This window comes from Anguilla rostrata, chromosome 14 (genome assembly GCF_018555375.3).
Source record: "Anguilla rostrata isolate EN2019 chromosome 14, ASM1855537v3, whole genome shotgun sequence".
NCBI classification, from domain to species: Eukaryota; Metazoa; Chordata; class Actinopteri; order Anguilliformes; family Anguillidae; genus Anguilla; species Anguilla rostrata.
The window spans coordinates 19,747,986-19,775,560 of NC_057946.1; the positions used below are offsets into that span (position 1 = coordinate 19,747,986).

Consider the following 27,575-nt stretch of genomic DNA (forward strand, 5'->3'; position numbering starts at 1 on the left):
TGATCCTGCATACAAGCTACATACTTCTCACTTTTAAATTATAGGTAGTTTACTTTTCCTGGATTTTGAAGAGCAAGTAATAGGAAACATATTTTAATATATTAAAATTTTAATAATTTATAAGTGGTAAAACCATGATATAGCTGCGAATCAATGATGGAATACTTTATAAATAAAGCACAGAGCTTTGAAATGAAGCAGACCGTCATTTATAAATACATGTATTATAATTTCAGCCAAACAAAGTTCACCAGAGGAGCAGTACAAAGGAGCTGCATCAAAATAATGGCGGCATTATTAAAATGGCTTCCGGCTCCATACATGCTATTTACTCTTATAAACACTTTTGCACCATTCATTTTTATTTGTTAAAATCGATTGTACACACACTTATCTTTCAAGAGCTAGTAATGGAATGCAAATAATGGCACACAAAGTTTATATGTTTCTACAATATATAACAGGACTTGTGTATTTTGTAAAGAAATAATAAAATTATTTTTATTGTTTTGAGTTACTTATATTGGATTAAACACAGTTCATCATAATCATTCTGCACTATATATACACATGTGGTATCTTTGACGCAATGCATTTTATTGCATATATAATTATGCCATAATTATCTTGAAGATGTATACCTGTTTTTCCATGTGGGTTGCTTACTAAAAACCCCACACCCTTTTTCAGGTGTATTTAATTTTACTACTTTGGCTGCTACACCCCATCCCACATCAGTTCCTGGCCCGCACTAATGCCAGAGAATATGCCATGGCTCACCAAGACCAAGCTAACCTCAAACATACACCCACAGACATACACAAACATACAGCATATACCAGGCTTGGCCTCATTATTTAAAGAATTAAATACTAAAGACAATCAAATGAAGTCCTTTGGTGCGTGGCATTAAATGCTATAAAATACCTTATCGTGGGTCTTCTGCTATAGTCAATTTATGTATGAAAAGAGACTGAAGACATGAACGCTACTCCACAGGATGTGGAGAGATACTCATTTGTTGAATCAGCCACTTCCCTAATCACACTTGTGACCATGCCCTATGAAAAATGTGAAAAGAAAATTGCACTGCAGAGTTGTGTCAGTACCAGCTTCTGCGTCAGGTACAGGAGTCAGGGCCAATGAACTCACCCACACACCTCACATATCCTCTTCATTTTTTCTCTCTCTCTTCTCTGGCAGTGTAGCTTGGTCCCAAACCCCCATAGTCTCCCTGCTGTACGTTGAAGCAGCGCTGAACAGCCGCGACCCGGGAGCAGGCTTACGGGCTGGGCTGCTGGGCGCGTCATTATCTTCTCAGCAGCACAGGTGGACACGTTGGGAACGGTGCCAAATAGTTTTGGTTTTGGAGGGAGGGGTTGCTGGTGGGTGGGTGCACACTTTTTTTATGTAACTGTTTAGTGGAAGGGATTGTCTTCCTCTCACGAATCAGCGGCACACCTCCAGCACAAAAATCAAGCTCTTCTGTCTCCCTCTCACTCACTTTCTCTTGCCTGAAAGGATACGGCTCTTCATCCTGACAGGACTTGGGGAGAAACAGGACCGGAACCTCAGCGTGCGTGTGCCAGGTCAGCAATGTCTCTCCTCCTTCACCTCGTTCTCGTGTGTAACTGACGACGGCAGTTATTAAGGTCATGCAGAGGCTGCTCTCTTCGTATGCTTTCAAATGTACAGTAGGGCTTCTTTTTGTTGGGTTTAATCTCCCGTTTGTGGTGGGATTGTTTTTAAAAGCTGGGTCGCCTCCACATCTCTCACATGCTCAAACAAGGGGAGTGCCATGAATACACTATATTCTCAGAAACCAGGACATACGATATGATTAATTGAGCTCACTGCTAACCCAGTTCAGGTCAATGTTTATACGTACCCTCTGGCAACTGGAGATGTTAATTCTGTGGTGCAGAGGTTTTTTACATTTAAGAAAATATTGTTGACGAAGACAATTAGATAGGCCATTTCATAATTTAATTCCAATTTTCCTTGAAATTTTATTGTGATGTAATACATAATGTCATACAAATGTGTTTTATGAGACTGTATAGTGAATGCTATGACACAAAACCTCCAGGCATGCACTGAGCTGAAATTAAGTCAGCCAACTTGTTGGTATTGCAGCTGAACCAGATTAGTCCTTCACATTTAGTGAGCTATCATGAAAACAATATAGAGAAACAGAGAAATACTTGAAAAGTATACATATTCTAATCATTATACCAGAGAATGTAGCCATTTAGGTCTGATGGAATTGATTTTCCATTGAGAACTTTCTGGGCTCTGCACAAACAAATGGTTTTATGTTTACACACACACACACACACGTATATATACGTGTGTGTGTGTGTGTGTGTGTACATATATATATATATATATATATATATATATACACACATATATATATACGAAACTTCAAGATTGCAAAATCCCTGGCTTAAATTTTAAAGTTTAAGGTAACATCACTGGCTGTTTCTGCAGCAGGGAATGACTATACAGCAGAATCACAGCTAGCTATCAGGAATGGATGATGAATCAAACCTCTACCCTTTTTTTAGAACTGTATATATGTCTCAAAATATGAGACTATTATATTTTTCATTGTGCAACCATATTGCAATCTAAATAAATTACATTAAAATCAGGGTTCTGTGTTTACATGCTCAACACTTCAGTAATTAATCTACGATTAATGCCCAAACGTGTGTCGTCATTCAAACTATGCACAAAACAGAGCCTGATTGGAAGGGTTATTTGAGGATAATAACCACACCTCCGTCTTTTGAATGAAAGGCCTCCTGGCTTTTAGTCATTCGGACCCGGTTTATCACAGCTGAGCCTGTTCCAAAGAGCTCCTTTGTTAAATCAAGGATACTTTTACATTGGTGTGTTCACAAACATTTATGCTGCAGTCTGCCTTTATTTACCTAGCTTTTTATAGCGTGTGGGAACTGTGTACACACTGAGTCTTTATCTGTATGCTAATTAAAAGTCATAGTTCGCTATTTTTCACTGCCAGTTTTCAAACTAGGCACACAAGTTAGTCTATAAAATTTGTGTTGTTCTTACATATGCTGCCCATCAGTTATTAAAATTAATCTTGGATCGCCTTATGAAACCGCAGAATGAGAAAATATTACATGTAAAATATTAGGAATACATTTTTAAATATATCTAAAAATGACTTGTTTTCAAATATGCATATAATGCATCATATTGCATGTATAAAAATATTGATTTCTGACAATATTTTTCAGTATTGATAAATATTTTAGTAAATATTATACATTTTATGGAAATTGTGGAGGGGGGGGGCGGTGTTCACAAAAGGAATGATGAAATAATCTGTCAATTGAAGAATATGTACAGTATAGTGGAAATTATTCAAGGATAACACCCGTCATTTTCATTTTTTACCAAATACCAAAACTGAAAATGTTTCTGCCCAACTCTGTGCTTTTTCACATTGTCCCACCCCATTTAGCAATCAACCAGGAAAGCCATTCAGGCTATGCCCTGATGTCATTAAATACTGCTCTGAAGGATATATTTTCATTTTCAGAAAATGCGGCCTATTATTACAAAAACATGGCCAGTGAAGTCTTACCAAATTTACTTCAAAACAGAGCAAATTGTTATTTTTTATGGTAACTGTTTTCTGTATTTCAGGGTCGTAACAAACTATTTTCCACATATTGGAAAGCAATTCTGTCACTTTGTAAAGCTGTTTCAGTAAAAAGAGGAAAGGCCAGGTTCTTTGTAATGGTGAATTATGTTGACCAAGCCACAGTATGTCTCTTTGTTTTAATATTTCTTTGGATAACAATGGAGTTCTATGACTTCCGGTATATTGGCGTTGGCTAGATGGACAATAATTGTTCATAGGATAAATTCTTTGAGAGTTGGACATAAACATTATTGGTTTTGGTCTTTTCATAAGATATGTTGATGATAAAAAAATAAAATAAAATTACTGACATCTGTAATGCCATTTCTGATGTAATATCATAAATATCTCCTGGCAAACTCCTCTTTCTTCAATTGCAGACAGTCAGGGGATTATTTGAAAGACCTGAAGTCTTTTTAGGTACATTCCAAAATAAAGTACCTAAGAAGGTAAATTATTCTTTGGATGAGAGTAAATTGTGCATATTGACATTTTCACTGTATTTGCACTTTAAACCCATGGTTTATCATAATAATTCTCTGTAATAAAGCTGTCCCATGTCCTCTGTGAAAGTGTGTGATCCTCCTCCATAGCAACCGAGGCACAGTTTGAGTGAGTAAGTGCTGGGCCCAGCTCTGGAGGAGCACGTTTGAATAGAGGGTGGGAGGAGGTTTGAGGAGGGTGATGAGGGTGGGAGGCAAGCTTTGTGCCAAAATTCCAGTTTTGGGATTTGTGTACATTGTATTACTCACAGCTCCTTTTCAAACTGTCAGGCACACATTCACACACACCCAGAGGTCTTTCTGCTTGAACTTAAGTTTGAAAGGGAGCCGCATACTTAAGAGTAGGTACAGAGCAATTAGTCACAAGGGAATGTCACCCACTCCCTGTCCTTACCTTTTGCTTCACCCATCAGGAGAAAATTGATAAAGGCATCAAATGTTAACTGACATTACCATAGTCCAACTTGGTTGTAAGCAGAAAAAAAAAATTACAAATCAAATGAATCGTATGTAAACATGTACGATTAATATCAAGGACTGTAAACAACATATCTCAGAATATCAACTCATGTGTGTCATTCCATTCATTTAACCTTTGTGGTCTTTGTGGCACAGAGTATCACGCTAAATGCCAAATGTGACTTTATTTCAGTGATGCAGTGAGCACCATGTACATATACCTGCAGCAATTCAGACCCTACACTTACGTAGGTGTTTCCTGTGAAGTGTGGCTGTGCTAACAAAAATAGTCTGTGTAACCCTTGGCAACTCACTGACTTCTCTTTCCATCCTGTCCCTGGGCAAATGAGAATATCGGGGTCGATGACTAAATCCGTCATAGACAGAATTCTGAGATGTTTGCGGGGAATTAGCACAGAACCGAAACGGGAGCACGCTTAGCGGCCGCCCGTGTCTGCGGCACGCGCATTAATCCCAGCACATTTATTCAGCCGTTTCTTTGAAAGGCGCTGCTCGCAAACTGGGTCCACCCACTGATGTGAGGAGAGGAGGGATCATACTAAAAGAGATAAGTGTGTGGGTTAGAGCTCTCATAAAGAGGCCACATCGATTCGCCCACCCGAGTGAGGCGCGGATCGGCTCTGATGCGTGAGAAGCGCCTGGGCAGCGGGTCGCCTGTGGGACGGAGCGGGGACAGGACGGGGGGGGGGGAGAGAACAGGTGAGGCGGCTGCTAGCCTCTGCGCTGGCAGCCCCTGACACGGCTTCTGCGAGGAGCTGTATTGACAGGCATCTGTCTCCTCTGCCCTCAAGCCCGACTGCTCTTAATTAGAAGGTGCCAGAGTGCTGGAGGGCAATCTGAGCCACTCTAGCTATCATCTGCTCCCCCTCGTTATCACATGGACAAGATGTCCTTGCTCACCCCGAGGTCCCAGCAGACATAGTAAACATATTAAATCATGTTGAAGGCTTTTGTATTAAAACATGGCTGCGAAGAATAGTGTTTGCATATTAAAAAAGGGCAGATCAACTGGCTTTCAGAATACTACATGTAAATCTGCAGTTATTTCTGCACTACCTGTACACCCCCCCTCAAAAAACAAAACAAATAACGGGAAACAAAAAATTATGAAAATGAAGAATAAATATGTCAACACAATGAGTCTTGACCCTCCCTCCTCAATCTCAGCAGATTGTTTGCTGTGGAGCGATAATGACCTTGCTGCAGTTTGAAGATTGGAGCTGTGGGGGTGTTTGTGTTGTCCTTGGAGGGCTGAAAAGTACGCTTTTCCCACCTAAGGAGGTCTGAGAAACGTGGGCCTGTCTGCGGAGGGCAGCGCTGGCAGGCGGGAGCCGTGGGGGTGCCCGCAGCCTTCCCACAACCCCAGGCTTCCCAGGGAGCAGCAGGCGAGGAGGTGGAGTGGGACCATCCACCCGAGCACAAAATAGCAGCAGCCGTGTATAGTACAGGGGCCGCAGCCGATACTGATGCAATCTAGAGGCACGAAATCAATCCAATAGATCTCAACATGCTCTTTACCCACGAACCTGCCTGATCGGTAGCCATTTTGATTCATTTTCATTTACTTTATGGGAAAAAGTTATTGTCAACATCAAAAAGAATGGTCTTTGGAACAAAGAATGTTAGCACATCATGTCAACACTGAAATTTAGGTAGCCAATCAGTTTAAGGAGCTGAATGTCAATTCAAGTTGTATCCTAATTGAAAATCAGAGGCGAGAAAAGTATTAACCAGTACCTCCCGATAGTGAAGCAAAATTATCCACCAGAATAACATAATCATACAACAGTCTCTGTGGCATCCAGTTACCAAGTAAGCAGGAATTGGGGCACTTTTATTCCAGGATATTAAGAGCGCTGATTAAGAACCTGAATTGATTGCTTTATATCATAGAAATCCAAATGTAAAGAATCAGCGTTGAAGTAGAAAAGTATGAATAATATTTGTGTATAGCTGTGGTAGCTGTGAATCTCTTTGACAAGGAATGTAGAATCACTATATTTCAATGTCACATTGCTTGTGGTTCCACCAAGAAACTAATCTTTAAGAACTCCTTTGTTGGTTTACGAGGTGAGAATCTGCTGCCCATGCATAGACTTTTGACTGAATCTATCTGGTAAAGACAGCTTATTGAAAGAGGATTAATTGATATATTAAATTCTCTAGTGGCAAGAAAGGGTTAAATGCAGAAACTTATTTTATGTTGACTCATCAGGGAGGCTCAATTGTATTTCTCACAGAAAACACAAAATGTATGAAAATGCTAGGAGTGGTAAGACACATATGATTCCTAAAGGAGGAGAGGTCTGTCAGGACTGGGCCTGGTGGAGCTGCACCCCATAGATATCATCTAAAGATTTTTTTCTAAACTCTTTCCAATCACTTTTTAGACACTTGACTCCCCTAAGCCCTTCTTCCAGAAAACCTAACAGAGCAGGAAATTGGATATGGAGCTGAACACACACTAGGCTACCATGACAGGAACAGCATGTGTGACAGCAATTAGGTACTGCAGTACTCAACACTTACTCAGCTTATAGGGTGTGAACAGACTGCACATACCCTCTGTGAGCAGCACAGCTGAACTGGACCATATTTCAAGATTTTTTGGCAGCACAACTTTTCTAAATAAGTTTAACAGTTTTAATGTAGTGGAAGCTTGTGCAAATATGGAAGAAAAAAAACCTGCATCAGTTTTTATTTAGGAGGAAGAACATAGTTCTTGCATGTCTGTGAATACGCTGTAAAGATTTTTGAATAGAGAATGGAGAAATGTCTATTCTGAGAGAAAGAGGGGTAAATTATCAAGACCAGCCATTTTCTTAGTTTATGAAGCTGATGAATTACAAAAAAAGACTTGGTACATACTGTGGGTGTGTGTGTGTGTGCATGCTTGCGACATCATTTTTGTGTTTGTGTGTGTGTGTGTGTGTGTTTATGCATGCCTTCGACTGCATTTGTGTGTTTGTGTCTGTGTGTGTGTGCGTGAATACACCCATATAAGCAGGCTTGAGTTACAATATATGATAAGCTGCATTAGCAAATTGGAACTGTATACTGATGCTATTCCCCACAAATTCTCCCTGTTCTTACAATGACTTGAAATGCTTGTGTAGTCTTACATGATTTAACAGCAGTCCTTTTTAGATGGAGTATGAAAAATTATACATAACGGTAAGAAACAAAGCACCTTACTCCAGTAGACTGTGTAGGGCATATAAGGACATAGATACTAGTCTAAACAGGTTTAGACCCATTTTTACTCCTGCAACACTGACGATACAATTCAGTGAAAAATGAAGAATTACTTGGTGTTTGAGCACCATTATATAGTCAATGTACTAAATCCAAAACATGGATATGTGCAGTGGGTTTCTATGACAACAGGCTGACAGTTCTGATAACCAGTACTGTGTGATGTTGGTTGCATGGCTAGCTGGTCTGCTAGCATTTAGTGGGCTTTCTGTTTATTTATTCTGAGTCGAATCTCAGTATATAAAAAATGTTACCATTTACAAACACTGAAACCACCAAGAATAAGTCTGTGGTCTTGGGTTGAAATCACCCAGGGGGAAACTATCTGCAAACATGCATAACAAATCGACCACATTAAATCCAAAGCCATCGAGAACCAAAATGTAATATATTGTATATTACACATGATACAGACTATAGACAATTTAGCTCAATAACTGATTTAATTGGTTAGGGTTCTGCTGAAAATCTGTAACCTCAAATATAACTGAAAAGCTTAATTAAAATCCAAGTACTTTTTGTATTTTATAGTACTGTGACACCATTTTTGAAACACATTTTTTTTTTGTGAAACTTGTGTGTTTGACACCAGCCAGCTGTGCCACAGCTACTTGAAATCAAAATCTTCCCAATTAAACATTACATAACAGAAACCGAGAGAAATGCTCTAATGCATCTGAATCTTGTGATAGAATGTCACAAAAATAAGTGCTTCATGTGTAAATGGGAGTGCCAGAGGAGAGGACTTTGAGGTTAATGAGAGAATCATTGCTGAGTCAAATGAACCAGGCAGATATTAGACTGAAACCTATGGGCCAGGGTAAAAAAGTTGCCTTTTTTGCTGACCTTTTCAGTGCTCCTAATTCTAAAGCGTGGTGCTGAGGTTCTCAACCTATTCTCACTCATCAACTCCACAAGCCAGACAGCTCATTTCCCTTTTGAAATTGAAGAGCAGAACGACTTTGTCTTCCCTTAGCTTTTTATGTAAACACCCACCACTACAGAGGAAAGCCAGAACACAACAACTGGCCACTGGCACTGTTCAGTTTCATTGCAGTCTGCAGTCTGATTCAAAACAAGACTTACTTGGCAGTGCCAGAGTCATGACTACTGGTACTTCTTTATATCCTAGCCTACCATTGATCATTTCAACCATTTTAACCGTGTTTAACCTGAAATCCAACACAAAATATTTACCTCACATCATTTAATCACTAAGACCTCCAGCTAACTTATTCAGGGCAATATGGCAGGTGATTCCTCTGTGTGATTGTCAATTGGAGTTTGACATCAAGGTTAGCAACAAGGCCATGTCAAGCACACAATGTTAATGCTCTTACCTCTGAACTAACCTTGGTGCGCTTACAAAGATTCTCAATTAACTGAAGATGATCACATGCAAAATACCTGATGTGACCAAATATTTTACCAAATGTAAATGTATGAGTGCACTCTACTTTTAATTAATATACACTATGAGCCCAATTCTGACATGAGAAACTCGGTGGTTTTTACACTCATGCAAGTGCATCATGGAAATGCATATTCTGATTAGAGGTACACACCCATGTAAATAAACATTCAGGTTATGCTTTTGCCCTTGATGTGCCTTCTGCAGAAAAAAAAAAGAATGCACGGAATAGGCTAAATTTAATAAGGCTCCACACATATTTCTATTGGAACAAAATATTTCACAGCCTGTTTCCTCCATTGCATCAAAACCTCCCCCTATTTCCTGATAGGTTACTGGTGATTACGTAATAAACACCCACCTCATTATAACCACTCCCTGGGTGTGACTGTACCTTTCTACCACGTGGTCAAAACGAGAAAAAAAAAATCCCATTATTGTGCGAGGGAGTTGCCATGGAGTTGCATGCACCACCCACTGAAAATAGTTACATCCAGCTGCTTATACGCATGCTAATATTTAAAACGGGCAGTCCATCCTGGGGTGCGCTGAGCATAATGCAATTACAGTAGTTTATCCCAGCACACCCCCACAAATGGAAAACATGATTTTGGCCAAATTTCCTATTCCATCGTATTTTCCTTTTAAAAAGCTGTTATACTCAGTGCTGCTAGGAATGGCAGACTTCGATTTTGAAATTAAGTCGGAAATATCTCAATTGAAAGGGGATTCATTGCTCATGCCAAATGGGTTTTTTTAGTGCCACAAACATCACACACATTCATCGATCTCAACATTTATCAAGTTGTCATGTATGTTAATCAAACAAAAAGAAACTCTTTCGGAAAAGTTTTTGAACTTTTTGAGCAGTCTGCTAGTTCACTGCTGGCAGAACTTGTCTATTAAACAATAAACCATGCTGTAACTTATTTGTAATATATACCTATACAATCACCAGGTTAATTTGGTAGTAGTAAAATAATGTTAGCAAAGAGAGAAGTGTTAATGTTAAATGTAAAATAGACATGTTAGGTAGGCCTGTGGCCTTAAAAACTCAGTTGGCCAGCGCAGAATGCCGCAGGAAGTCAGTAATTTGAATTATTAATGTGGAGGTCTAAGGAGCACTGTGATGAGTAAACAATCGGTAGTGTCTTGCATTGATGTACAGGGGGACTCACAAAGAGGGGACACAGACATTCTATTAACACTACCTAACAAAATCTTAACACATAATAATAGTAATAACAATCACAACAAATGATGATGATGATGATCACATTTTTATCGAATGGATATTACTATTACTTAGTGTTATAAAAACTAAAACATTATCATATTTATTATATATTTTTTTAGTTTTAAAGTAACAACTGACCAAAATGATCTTAAAAGTCCAACCATCATGAATGATGTGCAACTCCAGTAGTGTTTATATAGCCTTCTCCAATAAATCTCTGAAGGAGATTTGTACAGTATTCCGATGTAAATTATCAGGTATTTGCCTTGTATTAAAAGGCAACAATATTATTATTACTATTAATGAGTTTTTTTTTTTTTTTTTTGCTAAATGAATATTTAGGCTACAACAAGCTGAAAAGATCTTCAATATCACTATACACATATTGAAAAAACAGAAGTAAAATACAGGACATAAAATGCCCTTATGGCTACAGTTTCCTCTTACTAATGAAATGATCTCACTATTAAAGGTGGCATCCACTGGCATGCACTAGTTATTCTGGTGAAATAATGCATTTCAGTAATACACTTGGGCAGTTGTCATTCCATGACGTTGGCTGTGTTGCCTGAATTTTGGTTGATTTTGAAGCTCTAAGTTTGATTTAATTATTAGCTGAAAGACAATACAATTAACCAAAAGGTTTCAGCAAAAGGAAATGTTAAAGCCTCAAACATTTAACTGGCCACTTTTACCACTTGGACAGTTTGTCTGGACTCAGTCAAAATATCTGAGATGTATGTGTGTGTGTGCATGTGTGTGTGCGAGAGCAAGTGTGTGTGTGTGTGAGTGTGTGTGATGCAGCAGCAGCTGACAAGACCTATTGACCTTGTAATTATAATATTTTAAATTAAACAAATGAATTGTATATGTCCTATAAATAGTTCTTATTTTAGTGAACATTTTGCATCAGGGAAAAAAAATAAAATAAAATAAACCACAATATTTAGGGGTCATATATAATTATATGACAATTAACAGGATTTTTCCTCCATTTTTTTTCTGTACTCACATAAAACTTGGCCTCCCAGAACAGGGCTGATATACAAATGCAAGTGCTACAGATTTAGTATGCCCATGATAAAGTAAAAAAAAGTTTAGTGGACATATAATTGTCAAAATAATTTTTAACAGAGAGACATGGCTTTCTACCAGGTAATTCCTAATTTAAGCACATTTACTGAAACACAGGTACCCATCTGTTATCTGGTGCCTATGAATATGATGAACTATCACATATATATGCCTATTCACTTACACTTTGACTTTTGCAATAGGCTTGGCATAAAACAGGGGTTTTACTTTTGTTTGTTTATGAATGTGAGCTATGAAAAAATGCAGTAATTTTAAGAAGGAAACCTGTAAAAAATAGTCATCTTGGCAACTAATTAATGGAAAGCAAGGGCAAGAAGTGGGATGATGGAGGTCGTGAAGAGCCAAAAACTTACAGAAATCCCCAATTTTTATTATGCATAATAACAGCACTACTACTGCAGTTACATCAACTAATTATACTACTACTAATAATAATAATAATAATAATAATAACAATAATTACTAGAAATTGCAAGCAATATATTTTGGACAAGTATTATTATAATATGAAATATTTCCTTTTCATATTATTATTGAAAGACATTGCTACACTGAAGCATTGTTCTATTACACTACTGTACTACACAATATTTCCACCACAAGCTCTGTTTAAAGGAGATAAGCCATGGCGTGTGATTTCTGGAACTTGCTTTGTCCCATCTGGAGGAAAGGATCGGGGGGTGAATATGCTGAAGAAATTATTTCTTGCTTTGTTTTATTTTTCTTTTCAAAAGTACCCCCTTCCAGTTCCCCCCCTCTGCTCCCTCCCTGCCCAACGTCACTCTAACAAAACTAAAAATTCATTTTGTCTGACCTAAATCAAAGGGTGTCTGAGCCATGAGCTTATTACACACTGCGCTTAACTTGTGTTGTGGAGGAGGATGGGGTATTATTATCTTTCAGCTACCCACCCTGCTATAAAAACTAGCGGTGCGACATCTCCACATTGCAGTGTTGCTGCTCTCCCTCCCTACTGAGGCGCAAAACAAGCCTGCCTCTCCTCCGCTCCAGTATTCCTCCCCAGCCTGTTTCTGGAGAGGAGCACTGCCATTCCTCCCTGCAACTTACCCATTTCACTGGGTGTTACTGGATATTTCCTTCTCTCTCTGAATGGCTGGCTGATAAAAAGGTGGCTGTGAATGGAAACTCGGCTCCTCCATGGTGTGAAGAGGAAATGAGAAAGGTCACTGCGAACCACCTTTTAGCCTTTGGATAAAACGAGAGGGGAGGCAAGGTGGGTAGTAATTATTTTCCAGAATTCACATAGTGGAAAGGTGAGGGCTGCTGTGTGTGTGCGTGTGCTTGTCTGTGTGTGTGTGTGTGTGTGTGCGTGTCTGTGTGTGTGTGTGTGTGTGTAAGCGTGTGTGTGAGCATGTGAATGCGTGCGTTTGTTTGCATGTCTGCAGAGATGGGGTATGTGAGTCTGAGAGATTGTCTGTTGTGTTCCTACCAGGTGTCTGCTGCTAACAGTGACAGTAGCTCAGTCTGTGGAAACGGTAATGTGATGATTCATATAAGTATTTGGACAGCGCTGCAGCTAGTATTGCTAGAAAATTAGGTTGCAGAGTTAGTTTTACATCTCAAAAAAATACAAAGGAATGGATGGCACTATAAAAATACTGATGAGAATGTACAAAATGCAAACATTTTTATGAGTAACTAGCTTCAGCAGCTATAGTTTCAGTCTGATCTCTTCTGGATCTAAGGTTTTTAGATCCATTAGTTTAGGTCAAGCATATAAGAATGATAAATTCAAGCAAATAAGAATAAAGTATTTATTTATTGAAGTCTCATTTCTGTATCACCAGATTCAAGATTTAATGTACTAATCAAATTTGTCAACAGGTAGGAATCTGTTGATTAGCAGAAAAACACAGCAATGAAATCGTTTTTGAAAATGTATTTTCATTATAATGTATTTGTAGAAATTTGCCTAAATCAATTATAGATTGGAGTCGACTACTTTATATTGAGGAAAAAATATACAATGAACTACATATGTCTTTTAATGTTTGAGGCATTATTGTTTAGTTATAGATGACTACAATAATTAAATTTCCAAACAAATAAAGATGAAAACTGTTTAAAATAGTATACAAATTAAACGAAAGAAAAAGCAGTAATATATATTTTAAAATACTCTTCATGAAAGTAAGTAGTTTCTACCCCCTCCCTCTTTAGACTCAGAGAATATTTCAGAAGGGAGGGGTCAGAATCTAAACCAGGTAGGAGTGTTATTGTTTACGTTGTTGTTAAGGTTCTTACCAGGCCTGAGTTACAAAGTGTTCTACTTCACCTACTCACATATTATGAGGATTTACTCCACCTGCCACAAAACTAAGGGAAAGGCTGTTATTATATTTGTAATTATCATAGCACAGTATGCATTCTTCTGACAGAAAGGAGGCTTTGGGGTTTAAGGTAAAAGGCAGACTGTTTTCACATGGTGATGAAATAATGGAGTAATTAGTAGTTGTTCTACTGAGTGGTGTATCAAATAAGAAAAACATGTTTCCTTTTGTAAGCAGGCCACTGATCCAGATGGTAAGATAGTGTCCATGCTTTGAACCTCAGTGTCACTACTATGAATGTGTGCCAACGAGCATGTGTAAGTCATAAACCCATGGATTGATTATTCAGCAGTCAATGCAAACTGGTCAGTGAAGTCTTGAGGGAATAGCAGAGCCGTTGTTTTTCCTGTTGTGGTCAAAGTCCCTCTGATCATTATTTTACTTGATTTTCAAGAAATAGGTAAAAATTTTGTTAGTAAATGGGTATGACACTACCATCGTTCATAAAAGAAAAACCTGGCTTCATAAACTTGCCTGAACTAAGAAGTCAGTGTATGAACTTTAAGGAGAGCTAATTTTGGAGACGTGGCTCTACAGAGTGATCTATAGGTTTATTTCCCGTAGTATTTTGGCAATTGACTAACAGGCGAATCAGGAAATTTTAAAAAGAAATTTCCCGTACAGGGTAGTTTTTGCATGACCCTTAGTTGATATCAACTTACTAGGTTGTGTCATTCATTTAGCCGGCTCCTAGTCAAGGTATGTAAGCTCAAAATAGATCCTAGCGCTAAACCTTTGTGTTGTCTTCCCATGAACATGTTATCTTTGAAAGTACATTATGAAAAATAACCTCACTCTATAAGTGTCAGCTCTTTGCACTCCCTGAACAACATTTTTTTCATTGGAAGCACTTGTTGGATAGTTTATTCTTAAACAGAATTTTCGAGGTATGTTACATCTGGTATTCAATTGCTTTCCTGTTTGATATACTACCACTATACTACTATTGGTTAAAACTTGACTGGAGCCCTGAACACAAGTGATGTAGTTGCTGTGATCTGTGTAGCATATATGCTCAAATAGTAAAAATACTTTTTACTGGTGCCATATATACAAGTGATGTAGTTGCTGTCTACTGTGTATAGCATATAGAAGGAGAGATAAATTTGCCTGGTGCTCTAGACACAGGTGATGTCATTCATGCATTGCAGAGCTATACATACAATATTCAACATACAATATTCCTTTCAGAATCACAGCACTCCAACTTAATGTAACTTTATTTTCTGACTCAGCTACACAGATCATAAAAAGTAAAGGTACATAGGTGGGAGACCTCCCTAAAAAAAAGAAAACACGGAAGACAGACAATTATATTTTGTCTAAACATGCTGAGCAAAATCGATTATTTCAAGACAAATTGCTCAACCAATATAATAACAAATGCATATTAGTATATTAGAAAAAGAATCTTGCAAACTCATTTTTTTCTGAGACAAAACATTTTTTGAATTGTACTAGTAACTCGTTGGTTTAAAGGTGAAGGAAAGGAGAAACTGAAGGACACTGGAGCAATAAATGTATGGTTGTGAAGCAGTCAACTTCAATGGATTTCAATGCAAATGTAACATTGCCACCTACTGTAATTACAGCAGACTAATCCCTGCCCCAATAACACTTTTTGCATAAGTAAGTGGGGAGGGCTACACATTAACATGCAGTATCTGTTGAATAGCAATTAAAATAGAGCAGAGGTTCAACTGATTACTATGGGTATATGTGAAAGAGAGCTTTGTTTTTCTTCTTGAAAGCCATTTAAAATGTTAATTTCCTTCCTGTAAAATTCAAGAGGTCCACAAAATGTTCCTGTTTGTAAACATTTAAAACTTAGTAAAAGTTGTGATTCTTTTAAAGAATTAATTACTTTACTTTTAAATGACTTTAAAGTTAAAGGCGTTTAAGCAGTACGTCTGCAGGTGTTAGTGGCAAAATATATTTAAACAAATTAGATTATAACAATTAAAATTGGCACAATACATCAATCAGATTTTATGGTGATATGTCACATTGTACTCTAATTTGTATGTACCGCATAGTGCTTGGTGGTTCTTCAGCCATTTTGGACCAATTTCCCAAAACAATTTACTTCTGCAAAGATGCTACTTCAATGACTCAACATACAGTACCAAGTTCCATGTCTATGTTTGCTATGCGCCATGGGAAGACACATTTACATTTTTTCGACATATCAAAAAAGGTCTGAAAATGCTGAAATCATCTATTTAATGACAAAGCCCTTGCAACAGTGCCCAAGTTTGAGAAAGATTAGCATTCAAAAGTGTTAACAAACAGCTGCGAACTTTTGATCTTTTTCACCTGCTGAACACTTCCCTCACCCATCTGATGTACTGTATGGCCATTGCCATGATACATTTCTTCCTCTATAGTGGCTACTTGTTTACAAATGAGCCTATCGACGCTTACGTGGTAGCATCAATGCTATAAAACACTGACCCAACCAACAATGAGAAGTTTCTCTCCAGAACATCTGAAAAGTAATCACTGGAAAGTGTTTGGATTCTGTGCAGCTCATAGGAAGAGTCAGCAGAGACAGTCATTTGCATAATTTAGCTCAGCCATCACATAACGACCAGTAATCTGATGGCCCAGTTGCAAACTGTGAATCCAGCAGATTTAGCAGATAACCAGCCAGAGGAACCTACATCAAAATAGCCATGAATGGCTGCATTTTTCTCCACCCCATCCACTCACACATTTCTCACTGTGTATCAAGATCATTGCACATAAATACATAAATTTGAATGGCTAATTTTTTTAGGGAAAATATTCAAAACTAATTTTTGGGGATAATTGAGAAAAATGTACCAAATTTGATGTCAGTCAGACTTGAGGTTCATGAAATCTTTCAGTGCTTTTCAAAATGGCAGAAGATCTATTTGCAGAGGTTATGCCACCTTGAAGCAAATACGTTCTCTATTATGAGGACAGGGACCTATGTATTAAATTTCAAGACACTAGGTCAAATGGGGTATGGGGCAGACCTTTCAAAATTTATAAAGATTTCACTCATTATAGCGCCATCATGTGGCCAAACTGCACCATATTCACAGCAATTTCCTCCAAGCACTACAAAATAAGTTTTCATGGTACCATCTAAGAGTTATAGCCATTTAAAAAAAGAAGAATAATCAAGAAACATTACAATAGTTATGCAATATGTTCACTGCTTGACCCCCTAAAAATGATCATCTCAGATATTAACTGGCACATTGTATTTTCATGAAAGCAATTTGGGTCTGATGCATCTCTTAAGAAAATAGAATAAATAAGATTTTCCATTTCTACAGTATCTATAACTATATTCCCTGGTCTGGAAATGTCTGGCATTGTTGCTCATTTGAATCATGTGAATGCAGTGTTTCTCCAAGATTTAAGTCACCCTGGATAACATCTCTAAATTAATGTAATGTACAGAATCTGTCATTGTGAAATTCTTTTCCTCTCTCAAGTTTTACGAGGCAATGTCTCAAATGCCAGCCTCTCCTATTTTCTTTGAATATGCTTAAAAAGACTGTGATTCATATACAGGAAATATATTGTACAAACTGTATATCTAGCGGTATCTACATCTGTCCGTACATACATAAATCATTTTGGTGCTGCAGAGCTACGCAACATACAGTGGTGCCTCCTTCAATGGTAGCCTACTGTCATGAATATAAGTGAGGAAACAAGGCCGTACTGTTTCAGAATGAGCACAGGGCTGTACTTTTTAATTGGAGTTCCCAATCTGAGCAGCAACGCTATGAGGGTGACACGATTCAATTGTTTGTCAGCGAGAGAAACCTAAGTTAGTGCCGAATGATTCAATGGGAAGTACACCCCTAGCAACTACTCTGCTGTCTCCAGTGCGTAACCTAACTTAACTTCCAAACAGTCTGCTAAAATTCCGTTTAAAACATCAGATTATTATTTTCCTTACAGGGGTTGTATCATTAGCTCAGCTCCCAGCGGTAAGAGTAATAAACAGCCCTGTGTTAGCCTGCAGTGATTGCACTGCGGCAGGGCTTGAGGCTGGGGCCTGCTGTCACAGACACTGTGTGGATGAGCTATGAGCTAGTTAGGATCGGAAGGGTTTGTAGAGCGGTGTATTAGGGAAGCCCTGCATGTATTCCCTACAGTAACAGCATTTTACTTATTTATCAATTTCTTCACTTTTCCCTTGAGGCAAAAATCAACCATGCCAAAAAACAAGTTGGGTTTTGTCATGGCTACCTTTCTTGTACCTTGTTCTTGCCTACCTGAAATCAGGTCATCTGTGTGGTCTGGAATTTTGATTTGTTATAAAAACAAATGAATCATTTTGATAAAGCCTCACAATTACAAAAAACATTGTCTGTTGTAAGATTAAGCACATGTGTGTAATGTTTCCCCATGGGATTTAATGTCTTTGACATTAATCCCTAAAGTCTGATTTATCCGTGTCAGAAAATGGCAGCTCTCTATGCCCCTGCATGCTACACCCTCTACATTGGCCAGGAGACAAAGAGTTAAACCTTCTGTAATGAATCGTGATCCAGGACGCTGTGGTGAGAACCAGCGTCCTCCTCCCCCACTGCTTCTGTGGCACATCCTCTTCAGATCCTCTGCTGGTTATGAACAAGAAGAGTTGTGCATTCAAGGCCACTCAGTGGGCGCGTCTTCCCAGGGTGGGAGGGAGACCTCTGCCTGGCTGGGCCCTCTTATCGAGCCTGTTATTTTAGCCCTGCAGCTGTTTGACTTGGCTCTGCGTTTCTCAGGGAGGGGCAGCCGGCCACATGGTTACTCAACCTGTCTTTAAAAAGGGGGACAGGATCCTTTTCTCAAGGTCCCTCACACTGAGATCCAAACTCCATTTTGAGGACATCTGTAAAGCATCCAACTCTCTCCCACACATTCATCAGTTTCTCTCCCCTCTACATTCCTCCGTCGTGGCAAATGTAGGTAACACTATAGCTTGGCTGTCACTACAGCAAATTGATAATGAAAAGAGTTTTCTGCCCAATGGTATTTGTCCTTTCCTTACTGAAGATGAATAGTTCTGATGAATAGCAGTGTCATGAATAGACAAACCTCTTATGTGACAGAAGGCCGACACAGCTGAAATGGTGCCCTCACATGAAATTGTAAGAGCCATGGTGCTCTTACACAGAATTGTGCTTTGACAGTGGAACAATTCATACATTCTGCTTTGCTGAGATTTCATATTTTGTTTAGGAACACTAGTGCTAAAAATATATTGTTATGTGAAGGTTTTTGAGGATACAGAGCATCTATCAGCATAGCCAAGTGCATACCAAAAGTTGTTCCATTATGCACTCTACAGTGTGTGTAAGATGTGCCCTGTCTGCTGACATTTTACAGAACTGTACATTTAGAAGATAATTGTTGCAGTGGTTTCCTAGCAACAGAGAAGAAAATATTCAGCACTTTGATACATATAACAAATTGCCATATTCATCAAGAGCTGTGTAATAAAGAATCCATTCTGACAGGATTGTGTGCAATATACGTGAGCAGTTGTATAGGGAAACTTTTTCCAATTACTCTAAGTGCGTTTAATTATACATTTTGTCTGAGGACATATTTTATTGTGCTATGATAAGAAACAAAATAAGGAGAATTTAAATGCCTTCAGAGGCCTTCTAAGAACAGATTCTGTTCAGTGTATTGGATGCATTGCAGATCTGGATAACAAAGCTGTCACCACCATTTTGTCATATTGATATCTTTGGAAACATGATAAATATAAAATACAGTCCCAATGATAAATAAAAATTCATGATTGCATTGAAGCATGAAGGAAACTCAGAAATAATAGCTAATTTTGGGAAAGTTGCCACATGATGCTGTTTTAACTTTATGTATGTTCATATGTTTAAATGTGTGAAAAGGAAAGAAACTGAGCAAATGGCTTGTCTTACTACTCATGAAATTGTTGAAATTCTGGGACAGCACATTAATATCAAGCATAAAACTCCACTTCCAGGAAAGATAAGTCCTGAATAAAAGTTCAGACCTGAATAAATGCCATTTGCTTCTCTTTTTTGTAGAGCTTTTGGTGAGAGGATGGCCTGCAGAGAGGATGACTTGATTGGGATTCCCTTCCCAAACCACAGCAGTGATGTTCTCTGCAGTCTGAACGAGCAGCGGCGAGATGGCCTGCTATGCGACGTGGTGCTCATCGTCCGTGACCAAGAGTATCGCACACACCGCTCCATCCTGGCAGCCTGCAGCCAGTATTTCAAAAAGCTTTTCACGGTCGGAATGGACTGCGATCAGCACAGCGTCTATGAGATCGACTTTGTGGCCCCAGAATCTCTGACTGCCATTCTGGAGTTTGCCTACACTTCCACGCTAACCATCACCACTTCCAATGTTAAAGAGATCCTCAGTGCGGCCCAGATGCTGGAGATCCCATGCATCATTGACGTGTGCCTGGAGATCATGGACACAGGGGGAGGAGGGGGTGAAGATGATGAGGAAGAGGAAGACGATGACGACGATGATGCAGAAGAGGAAGGAGAGGAATCAAGAGAGGAGGACCCTGAAGATCCTGAAGAGGAAGCCAGCGAGAAGTTGACATGGGCTTCAGAGAATCAAGACCAAGTGGTTGATGACAGCGTGGAATGCACTCCAAGCACCTCCCAGCAGGAAGACCGGTCAGACATACTGAGAAACTATGACGTCACAGAGGTCAACGAGAAACCCACAGACTCCGAAGGCCTAGAGGGCCGAACCCTGAAGGACTTTTCCATTGAATCTTTGTTGCAGGAAGGCCTGTACCCCAAGATGTCTGCCGCTGACAGAATGTCAAGCTTTTCCCCACTCCTCCCAGGCTTTTTCCCTCCCATGTGGACCACAGAGTTTCCAGGGTTTCCTCAGATGTTGGACCCAAACCCTAGTCCTCACCTGTACCATCAAGAGCTGGACAACAGGCCACTGGACTTAGCAGTAAAGAAAGAGGTGATCAAGGAAGAGCTGAAGGAGGAGATACACCCTAGTCTTTTACGCGGTGACTTCCTGAAAGACTTTATGAGCGCAGGCCTTGGTATGGGGGCCGAGGCCCATTTTGGGCCCATTAAAGATGAAACAGACTTCCGCTCATACCTGAGCTTCCTTAGCGCATCCCATCTCGGCTCCCTATTTCCCCCTTGGCAGCTGGAGGAAGAGAGGAAGATGAAGCCGAAGGCCTCGCAGCAGTGCCCTATCTGTAACAAGGTGATCCAGGGGGCAGGCAAACTACCACGGCACATGAGAACCCACACTGGAGAGAAGCCCTACATGTGCAACATCTGTGAGGTTCGCTTCACCAGGTTAGTGGGACGGACTATGTTTCTCTCAAATGTTCAATGCCATTTTGGACAAACCTGTATGTATATGTATTTTTGCCTATATTCCTATTACCAGATATATGTCATATAATTCAAACTCAATTTCGGTACATTTGCTCAATATTTTTATATTTCCTGTCCAGTATATAAGAAAAGTCTTTATTTGTAATTATTGTAGCACTTATTTATTGACAGTACTACTTCTGAGTTAAACAAAATCACCTCACTGAAATAACTGAAAAAAATCACTTTCCATGGAAAGCAAAACCAAATTCTATCAAAGTTACACAAAGTGGTATGTCTCGACACTATTGCAAAAGAATAAATTTAAGAAAAATAGTGTTTGATATAAAGAATGTCTCATAGGGTGAGTCGTACTGTCACACAAAATACATATGCATGATCACTCTATTATTGCAAGAACAAGTACAAAATGTATTAGTGACATCGACCTAACAGTTACACAGCAGATGTGCTGTAATATAGGCAACAGAAACACAGCTAATTACCAGGATGCTTATAAATACATAAGAGGAAAATGTTATGAAAGGTATATTACAACCACTTCCAGTATGGTGGATCAGTTTGCCTGTGTTTCATATGTCTATGCATACCTAAGTATTATTTATTTGTATTTGTTGTACGCATTAGGACACATTGTGTTGTCCTTTCAGGAACCTTAATATTTGGCACTACTAATAAACTCCATACTGCTTTCTGATATAAAGAAAGAATCAAATTTCTAAATTCTCTGATATTGTTACTTAAAAGAAGATGCATGTTCGGAAAGGAGATGTTGAAAAGAACAGTTGATATGATATCCTGATTGCAGCTGGCTTGTTGATTCATTTAAACTAAGGTATATGGCTGCAAAATGAGAACAGGCTGTGCAATGAAGGCTTTTGCATCAGCATGGGCTTGGCGGCTAAAGTTTTCATTGACACACCCCCTATAGTGCTGCCCAACCCATGTTGACGCAAAGGCCTTCATTGCAGACCACAAAGTTAGTAAACCAGGCTGAACTGAAAAATATTCCATCTGGGCAGGAGGAAATGAGCAATTCTGGTGTGTTTGTGCTACTGCTGCCGCCAAAATAGGGGCCATAATGTGCAATATTATTTCTGAGTAGCTAAGTTTTGTGAATAAGCCCCAGACTCAGACTTGTTGATTTTTGTCTCCACAGGCAAGACAAGCTGAAGATCCATATGCGTAAGCACACAGGGGAGCGGCCCTATATCTGCCTCCACTGCAACTCAAAATTTGTGCACAACTACGACCTGAAGAACCACTTGCGCATCCACACAGGGGTACGGCCTTACCAGTGCGAGCACTGCTACAAGAGCTTCACCCGCTCTGACCACCTGCATCGCCACATCAAGAGGCAAAGCTGCCGCGCTTCCCGCCCTAGACGCGGTCGCAAGCCTGCGGCCTGGCGCTCGGCCAACTTACTCTACCCCCCGGCCGCCCACCATGAAGACAAGGGTCACTCGGTGGGCAGCAGGCTTCCTCCGGCAAGTCACGGCATCACGGACCCCGGCTTCATCGACAGGCGACACTTGGGTGGGAGGAACTTGAGCTTTGAAGACTTGGACAGCAACAGCAGGGAGAGTGTGGAGACCAGACAGTCAGAGCGCAACCATGTGGAAGAGGTTGAAAGGAAGAGGGGAGTGTTCACCTTCGCCCTGGCACACGAGGACATGCTCGCCCATCAGCCCTTCTACTCCCCGACCTCTGACCCCTGGGCTCTGAGGCTGGGCCATATCCCACCCAGTCGAGCGGCAACAAGCTAAACGTGTTTTTTTGTTTGTTTTACATAGATGTCTGCAATAAATGCCTCTAGGAAGTTTCACATTTGAGATAATGGGTCTCATTCATACATCACAAACTGCACCTTATATGCACCTGTTTTTTAAGGAGTGACTGGATGAGAAGTCAATTTAACTAGTAAATATTTTTGTAATTCATAAATTACCATCTGACAGTAAATGATTAATGTGATATTTACAAACGTCTGTAAATTTTATTTTGTAAAAAAAAAAAAAAAAAAAAGTCAATAATTCTGAACGTTTCCTTCATTTTGACAATTTGAAAATTATTGCAGGTATTTCCTCTTTATTTCATATGAAATTGTATTCAATGGAACACACTGTCCAGGGACATGAACATAATAGATGGACAGAATATGAAATTTGGTATAAAAACCTGAAGCCAAGCCAGACTGTGTGTTTATGCATACTTTGCAGAAGTCAGTGGATCCAAATGGTCCCCTTTCTTATAATATGTTCGGTGAGAATACAAACTTTATTACCACACCACTGACAACTCTTACCAAACACATTGTTGTGTGATTATTATAAACTTTTGGGGTTTGATTGACAAGAAACTCATATATTCAGCCACTAGCAATTAGACACTTTGTGGTTTGTTTAAAAAAATCTAATTTCAATAATGCTGTACAATAAATTAAGTTGGAATTAAATAATGAAAGTAAAATCACCCCAGACTTTTTGAAATACCTTCTGAAGAAATATTAGTGTCACATATTCATGGAACACAATTAGTACAATGTAAACAAAACCACTCAGGCCACATCATGGTCTTATTTGACACAAACCTACACAACCAATATTGTGAGCAAACTCATTAAACTAATCCCAAATCCTTGCATGTCTGTATGATAACTGATGAGTTTCTCTGCAACAGCAGTATTAATTCCTCCTTAATGGATTAAACAACAGCAAAAACCAGGATGCAGGTTCTCCTGGATATATGAACACGCTACCCTTCTATGAGAACAATTCATATCTAAATATAGAAGCTGTGTGCTTCATATGCTAGATAGAATCTAAATCTGGTGTGAGAACATTGCTTGTTCTATTATTATTGCATATGATTACATGTTAGTTTTGCCAGTTGATTTTACTTAATAACCTCCATGGAACACATGATGAAAATCACCTATGGGAGATGAGCTAGATATGAATGTATAACAGGTATGCTATTATCTGTCCTACAACTCCTATCTTTCCAAAACAATTCAATTAACACGTGTTCCAGGTGACTACATTTGCTCAGAAACAAAGCTCAGGAAGACTTCTGCACAGCTTTAATTTCACACATCTTATTTCTGTTGTAATCTGTAAATACTTTTTAATGCAAAAAAAAGTCTGGCAGCTAAGACTGGTGCTGGTAATTTTCTCTATATGGCGCATAAATATGGACTTATGACCATAGTTTGTTTTTTCAGAGCAACAAATGAAAAAGGAGCATAAGACATAATGCAAAAATAAGTAAAAACAAAACACAGCTGAAGTCTAGCATCTGAATCAGGCATAGAACAGAGGACCCAAGCTAGCATAGTGTGTCAGCAATGCTGCGCTATGGTGAGAATGGGCTGAGCTGTAATGCTGTGGAAAAAATGTTAAACTTTTTTTTTTTTTGCCATTTGAACTTACAGACAGACTTACTGCATGTTACCCACATCTTGTCTTTTAGCCTGTATACAGCATTGGTATGGTTGTAGTAATATTTAGTCCAGGCCACAAAAAATAAAAAATAACAGGAATGTAACTTTGTAAACCTTTCTAAATTTGTTCACCAACTTCCCAAGTAAGATTATAAGAGTTTCAGAGAATATTGATTTCAGTTTAAACTACTGCCCTCTATTGCCCAACAAGCTATTTTTGCTATTTTTGGTGATTTCTCTTGTCTGTACTGTATCAATAACGTTGCTATATAAAAATAAGAAGAAAGTATAAACTGTAGGACTCAGTCCTACCATCTTTCCTTCCTTTCCAGCTCCTGATATATTGTAGTCGCTGAAATTCTGTGGCTCTCATATAACACTCACGGCAGCAGTAACATTGCTACCTGGCGACAAGCAGAATTTCAAAATTTTAAGAATCTTAACCATAAAATCATGTTCCGTCAGGCACAGAGTAATGCAACATAAACCAACTTTTGTGCAATTTGGAAATGTGTGAACATGGTACATACACTCCAGTTAGCGCAACAGTAAAAGTCCCATTTAGCTGATGGAAAAGTTTACTTAACATTGCAAATTCAAAAATTACATGTTATCAATGTCATGCTATAATGAAAACATCTGCAACAATAGAATTATGCTGCCATATCTGGAAGATGTAGTGACTGAATACTGAAAATGTAAAGAAAAAGGTTTTAGGTTCCATATCGGTTAGCGAGCGAGTATGATACCAGATAAATGAGCCAGCAGCTGTGTAAATGTGTTATATAGCCTTCATAGACATTTTCTAAGAAAATTAACAATTCAGTGCTGCCAGATTCATGTGTTGCTTGGTATATAAATTGAACATATTACAATTTAACCCCAGTTTTTTCTATGGTAATTTCAGTCTCACACAAATCTAGCTTGCAAAAGTGTACATATAATATGTACAGAAATTTCAACCAGCTTTGATGTGTACAGTGGTTTGGGCTCTGTTTTTATAACTGGGAATTATCCAAAGATGTGGAAATTCACAAACTTGAAGCAATGTTGTGGTATGTTTTCAGTTTCTTTGAGAAGCGTACATTTTTTAAATGGGTTTTGTACATATAAAATTTTAACAGCGATTGCTACTTTTGTTGTGTATAACTGTCTGCCTTAGTAAATGAAAGGGGCACTGTGCACCCTTCAGTTATATACTGTTCTTTAAAAAATATAGTGAAATTCATGTTGGTTTGAATTGAGATGGAAAATATTTTCTATTTATGCATATTTAAATTTACCTTGGCTATATTTTGTTACAATGTTTTATAAAGACACTAAAATATATTCCTCTGGGTCTGGGACCTATTATTAGATGTACAGTCCATGGGAGCATGTGCTTTTGTGTTTGGTACGAATCCTACAGAACTGGACAATTCTTATTTAAAATATTCATATTATCTTTCCAAACCATGATATCAAAAGGGCATTCCAGAAGATTATCTTTCAGAACCATGTTATCAAAAGGGCATTCCAGAAGGTGGACCATATAACTACTAATTGTGTTTACAGAAAAATACATTTTCCCAAGATGTTACTAGAGGAAGTGTACAAATTCTCATGGCCTGGGCCTAATATACTGTCTAGCCTCCAGACAAGATAAAAGGTTTAAATATCTATATTGCAATACAAAGAAATGTGACTTAGGCCAAAATGTAAAAGATTTTTTTTTATTTGTTTTTTTTACACATTAACAAAAATGTATTAAATTGGTGTGTTGCAAGACAGTATCAATTTTTCTCTGGATAACATAACATATTCTAATCTAATCTCTTCAATACGCAGTTCATTCCATGGATTGTTTTTTGCTTTTCTCCAGTAAAGTGAAGTCTATCGAACACGCTGAAGTCTATCTATCTTGTATATACATATGGACTGTGCTCTGAAATGTGGAAAAAGTGTATTTGCACTAATTTTGATGCTTAACTGTCACCTTTTCTTTAAACTGCCGAAAATTTCTTGCAACAAATTGAATGAATATATTAAAATTGCGTTGTGCACTTTATCAGTCTTAACATGAGACAGAGCTTCAGTTTGAATTAGATTTTACATATGTACAATGTTTTATCCCAGAAATACGTGCCTGTGCTGCTAAAACAGTACGACTATATGAATTTTAAACTGTTCAAGAAAATAAAATGGCATTTTTTCAATCAGTTGACATGCCTCAATCTGTTGTTTTTATTCAAATGTGGGTTTTTTTTTCTAAATCAAGTACTATTAACCCCTTCTGTAGCAGCCCCATTGATTTAGGTCCATTGATTTAAGTTTTAGTCAAATATCCCAATATCCAACTCCAGTCAACATGTCAAACACATCCCACAATTTCACATGCCACATTGATTATTCAAACTCAGGCAAACCCCTGATTAAGAAGTGTAGTGAATGATAATTAAGAACACTTGAGAATGTATTTGGATGCTGTCCTATATAAAATGGGATCAAGTCCTTCACTGAACATGCCCTCTGCTGTGGACTAAAATCTGTTTTCACTGTCCTCCTCAGATGAGTGATTTCTTCCATGACCTCAAAATGCCAAGTCTTCTGTTTAGATTTAGTTATTGCAAAATAATTTGTAAAACAACAACCTTTTAGGTGTCTCAAGAGCTTTGCCAGGATGTAACCTTCTCAGAATGCATGCTGAAAAAGTTATGGTTTGTTTATGCAAGAGAAACAATGCATGTCCTTTTATGCAAGACTAACAATGTATACACCATTAAAA

The 27,575-nt window shown here is 38.5% G+C and overlaps 1 protein-coding gene across 2 annotated transcripts; it reads left to right on the top strand.

The window, feature by feature from the left end:
- The first annotated feature begins 1,408 nt into the window (after positions 1 to 1,408).
- On the top strand, positions 1,409 to 27,012 carry LOC135239691 (zinc finger and BTB domain-containing protein 7C). Of its 2 annotated transcripts, none has more exons than XM_064308557.1 (3): positions 1,409 to 1,589; positions 20,065 to 21,327; positions 22,529 to 27,012. In XM_064308557.1, exons 2-3 carry the CDS (start codon positions 20,081 to 20,083, stop codon positions 23,133 to 23,135), a joined length of 1,854 nt encoding a protein of 617 aa, XP_064164627.1. In that variant the 5' UTR covers positions 1,409 to 1,589; positions 20,065 to 20,080; the 3' UTR covers positions 23,136 to 27,012. The 2 variants fall into 2 exon arrangements, with proteins under 2 accessions (XP_064164627.1, XP_064164626.1); XM_064308556.1 differs by lacking the exon at positions 1,409 to 1,589 and adding an exon at positions 12,604 to 12,894.
- The last annotated feature ends 563 nt before the right edge of the window (positions 27,013 to 27,575 follow it).

Coding starts and splice junctions, on each gene's coding strand:
- LOC135239691 (XM_064308557.1), top strand. CDS start 20,081: ATGGCCTGCAGAGAGGATGACTTGATTGGGATTCCCTTCCCAAACCAC. Junction 21,328..22,528: donor TGTGAGGTTCGCTTCACCAG/GTTAGTGGGACG, acceptor TTGTCTCCACAG/GCAAGACAAGCTGAAGATCC.